The sequence below is a fragment of the Arachis ipaensis genome, chromosome B07 (genome assembly GCF_000816755.2).
Source record: "Arachis ipaensis cultivar K30076 chromosome B07, Araip1.1, whole genome shotgun sequence".
NCBI classification, from domain to species: Eukaryota; Viridiplantae; Streptophyta; class Magnoliopsida; order Fabales; family Fabaceae; genus Arachis; species Arachis ipaensis.
In genome coordinates, this window is record NC_029791.2 from 12,293,855 (window position 1) to 12,306,915 (window position 13,061).

Consider the following 13,061-nt stretch of genomic DNA (forward strand, 5'->3'; position numbering starts at 1 on the left):
AATAAATACATATAAGTATATACGGGAGTAATCATCATGTTTTTGCTCATCCAATATCATGATCTGATTTTTTATCCCTTTATTACTATCATCATCATTTTTTGGACACTCCTCAAAAACATATTTCTACGGTTTATGTCATCACTCTTCAAAAATTTTCAAAATTTTCATCAGTAATTAATTGTCATGGGCTTCCAAAATCCAACCAACGGATCAAAAGAACTTTCCAACGTTTTATTCAGCCCATCATCCAATAAAGCTTAATCACACCACACATTTAATCAATTTTGTTAAATTGTTAACACTCCATAGAACGAAATACGAGACCTGCTCCCCACCTGCTGCTGTCAGCCTTTCTATCAGCTCACCTGCTTCAATGACACAAGGATCCCGTGCACGCGTCAAAACTGCATTCCGCAGATCCATGATCCATACCTCTGGATGTCTAACTCTATCCATATCATAGAACTTCCCTTATTTTTAATCTTACCTCTAAATTATGACAAAAAATATATAAGAAACTCCTTTTTTTTTTTTTTAATTGTTTGTGTTAAAATGTCATTGTACAAAGAAAAAAAGAAAAAGAGAAAAGGAGGTAGGGGAGAGAGACAGGGATAGGGAGGGAAGAGAAGGAGTATTCACTGATTGAATTGATTTGAATTTAGAAAAGATTAAAAACTAAATTGATTAAATTTTAATTTATCTGGATTGGTTCGGATATAAGATTTTTATAAATAGATCCGAGTCAATCTGAACGGATTAAATTCAAATTGAATCTGTTCAAATAATCGGTATTTAATTGAATTTTAAAATAAAAAATTAAAAATTATAGAAAATTTTATATAAATAATATGTAATAAAAAAATACATCATGAAAATTATATTTAAATAAATATCTTAATTTTTGCCTAAAAAAATAAAATTATATATGATCCGGCTGTTACAAATCCAACATCATAAATCGGCTTACTCATTCATAACTCGGCGTTATTCACGTTATTATTCAGAAAGCTGGCGTTATAGTTCAGCACTACAGTTATTAATCGGCAATTAACGTCATTAAATCGGCCACTTACGTTACAACTCATCTTAACGGACTGTTTTCCAATTGTGAAACGTCCAACCTGACATCTCACCCTTATTATTGCTCTTTAATACAAGCAATAAAGCGAAAGCGTAACCGACTTGCACATAGCCACCCATAAAATGTATGATCTTCCATCCTAAAAAGATACATTGAATCCTCAATACTGACTTAAGTTTCGGAGTGCCTTTGCAGGTACACTCCCCCCCTGTTTCTTGCTCAAAGCTCTACGCGATTGGACATCCTCTTGGAGTAAAGCTCGGATTACCACAAAGCTCAAAGGTCGGCACCGAAGATAACAACTCGACGTCGATTCCCAGAGACCGAGCTCCCCCTCCAAGTATCCATACAAGAACAATTGGCGCCCACCGTGGGACCGAGAATATAATCCCTTCCATATATCATCGGCCTCGAGATTCTCGCCTGAGTCATGGCTGAACGACTTCCACCCACACCATGCGAACTCCTTCAGATTGTGACCGAGTTACAGCAAGCCAACCAGCGCATGACCGAGGAGAACCAAAGAATGGCACAGCAAATTGCCAACTTGAATAACACCCGAATCGAAAACAACAATGATCGGCAAGAACGAACAGAAGAAGCCGAGCAGCAGTCAGGGCCAACACATGTCTCAGACACTGCTCGGCATGAAGAGGAGCAACCCGAGCATAATGAGAAAGCTCGGCAAGACAACGAGAATGACGATCAGGAAAGCTCCCCTGGACCATTCACGGCCGAGATGATGAACTTCGTGCTACCCCGGAGGTTTACTCTGCCGACCACCCTAACTCCCTATGATGGGTTAGGTGACCCGAAGAAATACATCAAGAAGTTCACCTCTATAATGATAGTAAATGGTGCATCTGATAAAGTTTTATATCGTTGCTTTCCATCTTACTTGGACGGTCCTGCACTTGATTGGTTTTGTTTTTTGCCTGCAGGTTCTATTTCTCGATTTCGAGACATATCAAAGCCCTTTGAGGAGCACTTTGCTGGATCGGCCATCTACCTACATGACTCCGATTACATGAACACAATCAAGCAAGGCCAGCAAGAAAGCCTCAAGGACTACATGACGCGCTTCACAAAGATAGCCATAAGTATACCCGACCTCCACCCCGAGGTGGAACTACACGCCATAAAAAGCGGATTGCGACCAGGAAAATTCCAGGAAACTATTGCTGTGGCCAAACCTAAGACTATGGCCGAGTTCCGCGAAAAGGCAAAAGGACAGATCGACATCGAGGAACTCCGGCAAGCTCGGAAAACAGAAAAGCCTCATTACAGAGATGACGATAGACCTCGAGACAAAAAGAAGAACTTTAAACCGACTTCACGATATGAGTCCTACACTCAATTCAACACTAAGCGCGACGATATCATCAAGGAAATCTTGAATTCAAAATTAATCAAGCCACTAAGAAGAGCCGGCAGTTACCCAGATTCAAAAGGCGCGGACTGATCAAAATACTGCTCTTTCCACCAGAAGCACGGACACACTACTGACGACTTGTTATCGCCAAAGACCTACTGGAGCGACTAGCTCGGCAAGGTCACCTGGACAAATACATCGGCGGCCACATACAGCGGCGAGCACCCCCCTCTGGAGACCAAAACTCGGCCGCACAACATGGCCGAGATAAAGACCGACCAAACAACAACCATCCCGAACAACCAACACATATAATTAACTATATTTCCGGAGGTTTTGCAGGTGGAGGAGCCACAAGCTCGGCGAGAAAGAGATCTTACCGAGCTATGCTTTCCATCAATGCCGATCAAATTCAGTAGACACTACCACACTACCCGCAGATAACATTTCAGACAGCCGATCATAACAATAGTACAGCAAATCTCGATGACCCGGTCGTAATCTCCCTGCAACTCAGAGATCTCCTAGTAAAAAAGGTGTTGCTGGACCCTGGGAGCAGCGCTGACGTCCTATTTTACTCCACATTCCAAAAGATGAAATTGAGTAGCAACATCCTCCAACCTTCTACTGGAGACCTGGTAGGTTTCTCAGGTGAGCGAGTCCCGGTTATGGGCTCTGTGTGGTTACAAACCACACTTGGTGAGTTTTCCTCGTCAAAAACTTCAGACATTCAATACTTAGTTGTTGATTGCTTCAGTCCCTACAATTTAATACTTGGCCGGCCTTTCTTAAATAGGTTCGGCGCTATAGTATCAACAATTCATCTTTGTGTTAAGTTCCCTTTGTAGGATAACACAATTGCAACCATTCACAGTGACGCCCGAGAAGCCAGGAAGTGCTACAACAATAGTCTCAAAAGACCTAACTGACACACAAAAGCCCATGTTCACAACATCGGCAACATGAACGACCAACACATGCTGGCCGACCTTGATCCCAGAGCTGGAACACTGGAAAGGCCAACCCTAACAGAAGACCTGCATAAAATTTATTTCACAGAAAACACAGACAAATTCACATACGTTGGCTCAACATTGTCCTCAGAGGAAAAATCATCATTCCGAGCATTCTTACAGGAAAATGCCGACCTGTTTGCTTGGACCTCAGCTGATATGCTAGGCATCGATCCATCCATCATATCGCACAAGTTGGCGTTAGACCCATATGTCCGACCAGTTACATAGAAAAAGAGAAATCTCGGCCATGACAAAAAACAAGCCTCCCTGGAGGAAACCAAGAAACTCATCAACGCGGGCTTCATCCGAGAAATCAGATTCACAACATGGCTGGCGAATGTCATCATGGTTAAAAAACATAACGGTAAATGGCGCATGTGTGTTGATTTCACCGATCTCAACAAAGCATGCCCCAAAGATTCCTACCTTTTTCCCTCTATTGATTGCTTAGTTGATAATGCATCTGGTTTTGAAAAACTTAGCTTTATGGATGCATACTCTGGGTATAATCAGATCCATGCATCCATCCGATCAAAATAAGACAGCTTTTATTACTGAATATGGAAACTATTGTTATAAAGTAATGTCATTTGGCCTTAAGAATGCAGGTGCGACATATCAACGTCTCATGGACAAAGTATTCGCTAAACAAATCGGCAGAAACATCGAGGTCTACGTTGACGATATGGTAGCCAAGACAAAGATTGGCAACAATCACCTTGATGACCTCGCAGAAATCTTCGGACAACTAAGAAAATACAACATGCGGCTAAACCCCGAGAAGTGCGCATTTGGGGTCCAGAGTGGCAAATTTCTCGGCTTCCTGCTCACTAGCCGAGGTATTGAGGCCAACCCAGAAAAATGCCGAGCTATTTTAGACATGACAAGTCAACACACCATCAAGGAAGTCCAACGGTTAACAGGGAGACTTGCTGCACTCTCTAGATTCTTACCTTGCCTAGCTTCTAAATCTTTATGTTTTTTCCAAACTTTAAAAAATAAAAAGGCTTTCCAATGGACTGATGACTGTGAACAAGCATTCACAAACATCAAAGAAACTCTTTCAAAACCACCAATTTTAGAAACCCCCTTACAAGAGGAACCATTATTCTTATATTTATCTGTTACTAACTGGGATATAAGCTCCGCTCTCGTTGCAGAGAGGGAAAAGAAACAGTTCCCGATCTATTTTACCAGCAAAACATTACAGAATGCAGAGCTTCGATATCCGAGCATTGAGAAACTTGCCCTAGCCCTTGTCTTCTCAGCTAGAAGACTTCGACCATATTTTCAAAGCCATGAAATCCATGTCCGGACAGATCATCCTTTGCGGCAAGTCCTTCAAAAACCTGAGCTGGCTGGCCGACTAGTCAAATGGTCGGTGGAGGTATCAGAATTTGACATCAAGTACGAAGGCCGAGCATCCATCAAATCCCAATTTTTGGCCGACTTTATCGCCGAATTCTCGGTACCATGTACAGCTGAAGACTCCATCGGATGGTCTTTATACGTTGATGGGTCCACGAACCCACAAGGGTATGGAGCAGGTATCATTCTTGATGATAGCCACAGCAACGTCATCGAACATTCCCTCAATTTTTCCTTTAAAGCAAGCAACAATCAAAGTGAGTATGAAGCGCTAATTGCTGGCCTTAGACTCGCTGCTGACCTAAACATCACCGAACTTAAGGTAATTGCAACTCTTTACTTATCGTCCAACAGGTAAATAACTTATACCAAGTAAAGGACCATCTGCTTTCTAAATACCTGGATATCGTACAAAATTTACTTTCAAAATTTTCTAAATATGAAATACAGCACATACCAAGGGAGAGTAATAGCCGAGCTGACATTCTGTCTAAGCTCGCCAGCACTCAACCTAATGGGTCATCACTTTATCAGTCAACACTGCCCAAGCCAAGCATTGAACTAACACAAATATTAAGTGTAACACAGGAAGCAAATTGGAGATCTCCATACATACAGTATCTCCAGACAAGGATCTTGCCAGGCGACGTCGAAAATGCTCGACACTTCCGCCGACAAGCCTCCTTTTTTACAATTTATAATAATTGCCTATATAGACGAGGATTCTCTCGTCCATTACTTAAATGCCTTTGCAGAACAGAAGCCGACCTTGCACTTGCTGAAGCACATGAAGGAATCTGTGGTACACACCTCGGAGCCCGAAGTCTGTCTTCAAAAATCCTCAGAGCTGGATTATATTGGCTGACAATACGACAGGATTGCCAAGCAAAGGTTAAAAGCTGTAACAACTGCCAGAAACACAGTCCGATCACACACCTCCCGGCCGAACTCCTACACTGTTCCGAGGTAAGTTGGCCGTTCCACCAATGGGGCATAGATATACTCGGCCCTTTCCCCACAGCAGCAGGACAGGTAAAATTCCTGGTTGTAGCAATTGATTACTTTTCCAAATGGATAGAGGCGCAGCCCTTAGCCAAAATCACATCACAACAAATGATTTCTTTTGTCTGAAAATATATTATTTGTTGATTTGGCATTCCTCGGCACATTATCACAGATAATGGTCGCCAGTTTGCCGACCAAAAGTTTACATCCTTTTTGCAGGAACTAAAAATCAAACAACATTTTTCCTCAATCGAACACCCACAAACAAACAGCTTAGCAGAAGCTGCAAATAAAGTAATACTACATGCTCTAAGAAAGAAACTGGATGATGCAAAAAGCCTCTGGGCTAATCATCCCAGAGATCATATGGGGATACAACACAACAATTCACTCAACCACAAAGGAGACACCCTTCTATTTAGTCTACGGTTCAGACGCAATGATACCAGTGGAGATCTCTCAATCCTCACTACGAACTGCATTGGCCGACCAAACTACACAAGACATAGCTTGGCAATCCGAGCTTGACCTCATTGAAGAACTCAGATCGTCCACAGCAGTCAAACATTTAGCCATACAACAGCACATTGCACGAAGATATAACCAAAGACTTCATCCAAGGTCCTTCCGTGTAAATGACCTTGTACTCAGGAAAACAGAACAAGCTAGGAAACCATCAGCACATGGCAAACTAGCAGCTAATTGGGAGGGCCTTTACCGAGTAACAGAAGTGATCGACAATGGAGCCTACCGACTACAAACCTTACAGGGTAAAGATCTCACTAACACTTGGAATGTATCTTCCTTAAAGTTATATTACAGTTAATACCAGGGACAGGCCAGTACTCTTTTTCCTACTACCAAGATTTTTCCCACAAGGGTTTTGCTTGGAGAGGTTTTAACGAGGCTAGCCTACCTAGGCCTTTAAATTCAAAGGTTTTACATTAATAAAATCCCTTATCCAATCAATATTATTTGCATTTTATACTTCTCATTTGTCAAAATTTAAACAACCGATCTTAATCAGAATCCGATCATTCAGATACAATCATTCAAACATCTAACCGATCTTAATCGGAGTTTAATACCTCGAATTCAATCAATCAATCCGAAAGCCGACCTAATAACGGAAATTCAATCAGACAAATATCCGATCTAACTCAGATTCCGATCATTCAATCAGACAAATATCCGATCTAACTCGGATTTCGATCATTCAATCAGATAAATATCCGATCTAACTTGGATTCCGATCATTCAATCAGACAAATATCCGATATAACTCGGATTCCGATCATTCAATCAGACAAATATTCGATCTAACTCGGATTCTGATCATTCAATCAGACAAATATCCAATATAACTCAGATTCCGATCATTCAATCAGACAAATCTCCGATCTAACTCGGATTTCAATCATTCAATCAGAAAAATATCCGATTTAACTCGGATTCCGATCATTCAATCAGACAAATATATGATCTAACTCGGATTCCGATCATACAATCAGACAAATATCCGACCTAACTCAGATTCCTATTATTCAACATATCCGATCTAAACCGGAAACTGATCATTCATACAAAAATCCGATCTTAATCGGAATCCGATCATTCAATCAAAACAAATAGCCGATCTAAATCAAAATCATTACCGATCACCAATACAGTTATTATCATGCCTATGAATCGGCATCCAAACTCGGCCTACTCAGCCTACCTATAACATTTCTCAATCAAATTAATGACATTTCACCATTACAACAAATTTTACCCAAAACATTTGGCTCCAAGCCAAACCCACATACCAGATAAAAATTAACTTATTATAAAGTAATAATATTATAACATGCAGAAACAGCATTCAAACAGAAGCATCCAAGTATGTTTTCTTCAACAAACAGTACCAAAATATCAGTTATAAGCACAAAAGTCCAACACAGGAGCAACTTAGTTTACAAACAAAAAACAAAACAGAAACAAACCAAATTCCTATCAAACATTTTCATCCCCCTCTTCTTCAGCACCATCATCATCAACCATGGACCCATCCCGGACAATCTTCCCTGGATCCATCTGATCAAAATCAATGCTAAGAGCTAAAAACCTCGCCTGCAGCGAAGCTCGCTTAAACCCCTCAAAATAAGAATCTAGGATAGCTGTCTCCTTACTCTTTTCTAGATTTTTTAACTCAGAAGTCAATTCCTCTATACGAATAGTCATATTCAACAAATCAGCCTCTTTCTTTTTAACATCCTCCACCTCTTTCGCATAATTTTCCTTCGTCAATTTCAGCTCTTTATCAAGCTCAGCTACCTTTTTCTCCAATTCTGTAATCTCTGCACTCTTTAAGTCCAACTTTTCCTCCAACTTTAAATCTGGCTTCTGCTCAGCCACTTGACAATGTTTCTTCTCTTGGCTACGTCCCAAACTCGCAAGCCGAAGACCAACAACCTTCAACAAAAATAGAAAGACAGATAAAACACATACCAAACCAAAAATGAAATAGTCAATCATACACATACCTGCATATATTGGTCAATGACAACATCACCAACCTCACCAGCCAAAGTAACATCGGCTGGTCCTTGACAAACTTCATCCGTTACAACCATATATGGAAAATCCTTCCCCCACAAAGATGACCCATCACTCTGCTCGGCCACGATATGCAATTTCCTCTGATTCTCATAAAATAAGTTCGGCTCACCTGCTGGAACCTCGTCTCGAAAATCCTCAGACTCATCAGACAGATCCACCAAATCATGCTTCCTCTTCTTCACCACAACCTTCCTCCTACCCGACTTGGGCTGGTTAACCTCGCCCACCCCTGCCACATTGTCAACCTTAGACGAGGAACCTTCTTTGTCCAAATTTTTGCTTTTTACCCTTGACCTCAAAGTCGCCGCAGACACTCCCAGATATTTCCTACCTGAAAAACAAACAGTTACAAAACAAATTGCCCTTACTAAAAACAAAATTATCCAAACCCTCACCTAAATAGTCTGTAACGGCTTCCCTATTATCCTCCCACTGAAGCAAGTCAAACACCGAAATAAGTTCCTTCCGATCAACAGCCTCGGTTAGGTATTCTATGATACACTCATTCCGTGCATTTATAATCTCTGGGCCCAAAATACTCTGCGGCTCCGAACACCACCAGACCGGAAACTTCTCCCTAAAATGCTCGTCCATATAAAAAGGAAACTCCCCCTCAGAATTTTTCACCTTTAGATACATTTCCTTGAAATTTTTGAAAAAAGATTTGTACAGATTGAAAATATCAAAACGAGGCGAACTATTCAAATTCACCCAACCCCCTTTCCAAACCCCTTTAGCCTGAAATAATGAAAAGAACAACTCCACCGTTGGTTCCTCTTCTAAAAAATCCATAAGAACTTCAAAAGCTCGAAGAAACGCCCATCCATTATGAGGTAGTTGGGAATGTGCACAATTTAGCTGCCTTAACACCTGACACTCAAAATCAGTAAATGGAAGTCTCACCCTCAACTCTTCCAAAACACTACTATACATATAGAAAAACTCAAAACCCTCCCCTCTGTGAAAAATCCTGTCACCTGAAGAACAGGGAAGTAACTCCAACTGAACCCCTGCACCCACCCTAACAATCTTACTACTATCAATATGCTTCACAGCATCTTCATCCAAAAATAGAGAAACACGATTCTTCACGTCCTCGTTAACCCAATCATAGGACCAATCAATCTCCTCTTTTTTCTCCCTTTCAAACTCCATCAAAAACCAACAACAGATAGAAGAGATGAAGAAGAAAAAACAAACAAATATAGGAGGAAGAACAGAGGAATTAGCACATACTTCTCTTACTCATTTTTTGCTCCCAAATGCCTCTGATAAACAAAAAATATAAGCAAACCCAAGTGAAACCCCTCAGGACTCCAAGAGTATTTTAATTAAACACACTTTACCCACATATTTTGATTCCACTACCTTCAGTCAAATCAGTTACATCAAAAACTGTAAACTGCACTGAAAACATGCACACTCTGCAACGTGCATTAAATTATTTCTCTCTCCTAATCATGACCATCTACACTCCCAATAACTATTCAATAAAGCACCTTGAACTGGGGGCTACAAGGCATAACCACCCGCCGAACTATCCAGCAGCCGACTTATACATTATTTAAAGCTCAACCTGCTTCATTAAACATATTTCCAGGCCAAGCTTGGGGGCTGTGATCCGGCCGTTACAAATCCAACATCATAAATCGGCTTACTCATTCATAACTCGGCGTTATTCACGTTATTATTCAAAAAGCTGGCGTTATAGTTCGGCACTACAGTCATTAATCGGCAATCAACGTCATTAAATCGGCCACTTACGTTACAACTCATCTTAACAGACTGTTTTTCAATTGTGAAACGTCCAACCTAACATCTCACCCTTATTATTTGCTCTTTAATACAAGCAATAAAGCGAAAGCGTAACCGACTTGCACATAGCCACCCATAAAAGGTATGATCTTCCATCCTAAAAAGATACATTGAATCATCAATACTGACTTAAGTTTCAGAGTGCCTTTGCAGGTGCACTCCCCCTTGTTTCTTACTCAAAGCTCTACGCGATTGAACATCTTCTTGGAGTAAAGCTCGGATTACCAAAAAGCTCAAAGGTCGGCACCGAAGATAACAACTCGACGTCGATTCCTAGAGACTGAACTCTCCCTCCAAGTATCCATACAAAAACAATATATATATTGTTATATTTTATTTTAAAAATTAATATAAACTTAATCGAATAATTGAGCTGGTTTAAGTTTTGCGATTCCATGACAAATATTCGAATAAATTAAAATTGGATTTAATCGGGGATTGATGACCCGATTACCAATCAAATGTATAACCAACATAATTGAATTAAATCGATTTTGGTCGGATAATAATTGGATTATACCCATACCTGTAACACCCCTAGGAAAGTGAGAAAAAATTATTTGTTTATTTAATATTATCGTAAATATACTTTATGTTGAGTGTAATATATCCTAATTTAGAAGTGCTATTATTATGAATACCAATTAGAAGTTTGAAAATTCATTCTTTAATTTTTACTTAAAAAAAGTCGACTTTTACCAATAGTTTTATGGCCTGCCACAACGTCAATAATGAATTCTTCAGTAAAAAAATGCGTGAGTAAAAGTCTCGTTGAAAATTTTTGACAAATATTACAAGTAAAAAATAAAATAAATAATAGTAGTGTCGTCGAGACAGTCATAAAGACGTCGTCAAAATTAAATAAAAGAAAAACTAAATTAAAATTACTAATATATAAATAAATAATAACTTATCTTCTAATTTTAGAAAGAGACCAAAGTAATTGAAAAGGTAAATTTTCTTTTTCATATGCTTTTGCGAGGTAGAATGCTCAATTGTGTCGTTAACACTTTTTGCCAAGGTTTTTGACTTAGGACGGACGAAGGTATTATATAAACATAACGCTACCCGAAGACAGAGAAGGGTAAAATGCTTTGCTTTAAACTAAGTTGGGTTGGTCTAGTAGTTAGCTCACTAGTCCGCTTAAGCAAGTGTTGGCAGTTCGAATCCCGCCTTGTACATGCAGTAACCATTGGCCAACGACAAACCTTTAAACGGAGCTCAGTACCACGACGGATTAGTTATTGACCTGTCGGGTTGGAGGATACCGTGGAAAAAAAAAATAGTTACATATATAGAGCAATAATAATATCGATTCTCCTCCCAATTATATTGAAACAAATACCACACCAAAATTGGTTTTCATCATTTCATGTAATCATCATTAATATTTCGTGCACCATAGTTGTGCTAAGCAAAAGTCACATATGACAATTCTATAAGCCTAGTTCTTTATGATTGCATTATTGTGCTTTAATCACGGGTGGTTCATGAATCCCTCTTGATCAATTCCAGATAGGAACTTCTCTAATGGATTATTATTATTATTGAAGTTGGGATGGTCATCAAATACAAATGGCCCTTCAAACCCATTTCCATTATTATTTGGAAGCTCTATATCCATGTGTGAGCCATAGCCTTGGCGGGGTGTCATACTTCCTTCTTGAGAAAGAATATTATTGGCCATTTCATTTTGATAACATTGATTAGTTGTTGTGACAGCATCATCATCATCTTGCATAGGATATTGTATTCCACAGTTCGAGTACTCCATTTTTGTTATTGGTGCTTCAACATTATTTATGCCACAATTGGTAGCACCAGTTGTAGAATTTGCCATTAGATTCCCAATAATATCTATCTCCTCTTGCAAACTTGCAACCTGCCCACAACAAAGGACAAAATAAAAAGTAAAAATACAAGTAAAACGTACCTTAGATTTTCAACGAAAGTTTTGAATTTAAAATCATTCCAAAGTCAAAAGTTTTTGCGTGTACCAAGTGTACGAAAATAAACTCGTGTGAGGATCAATTCTTAAAGTTTTGCAATGATTGAACTAATTATATTCTAATACATGATTCCCCGATAATTGCAAGTAATAAGAAAAGACTTAAATGTGAACTCGCAATGAATAAAAATCCGGCTAGGTAAGGGTATTCATAGATTAGATTCGATTCGCATATTTGTGGTGTTTATCTGAATTCGATTCAAAAATTACTAATAAAGATCTAATTTACAAAGCTATTGGATCGAATCAAATCTGATTCGCACATTAATAGGATGAGATTGCGAATTTTATGTCGATATCCGCATATTTGCGGTTCCGCAAATCCACGAATCCGCAAAAATAAACAAATAAATAAGTAAATATTCTTTTTATGTTTTATTTTAATTAATAATTATCATATATATTGTATTATTTTAATTTTATTATTTAAAAAAAATATGTTTAATATTATTTTAAGAGTAAACATATTTAAAAGAATAGAAAAAAAGGATTTATTGATATTTTTTAATAAAAATAAGCTTTTAAAAATATTTTTATGTTTTACAATTATATTTGATATCCGATTTGATCTGATCCGCAAATATGTGGATCATGTCGAATTGGATCCAAGTTTAAAAACGGTGAATATTAGATTCATTGATTTTAGTGTGAATCGGATCGAAATTTTGGCCATATTCAATCCGATTTGATCCTTATTATATTCATCTCTATAAGATAAATATATGTATTAAATTTATAATTATTTATATATCTTTATTAATAATTTAAATTTTTAAGATAAATATTTTTATA

The 13,061-nt window shown here is 38.7% G+C and overlaps 1 protein-coding gene across 1 annotated transcript; it reads right to left on the reverse strand.

Moving 5' to 3' along the window:
• LOC107606595 lies at window positions 11,380-12,502 on the reverse strand. The gene has a single exon (XM_021106664.1). The coding sequence runs from the start codon at window positions 12,099-12,101 to the stop codon at window positions 11,739-11,741; it is 363 nt and encodes a 120-aa protein (XP_020962323.1). The 5' UTR covers window positions 12,102-12,502; the 3' UTR covers window positions 11,380-11,738.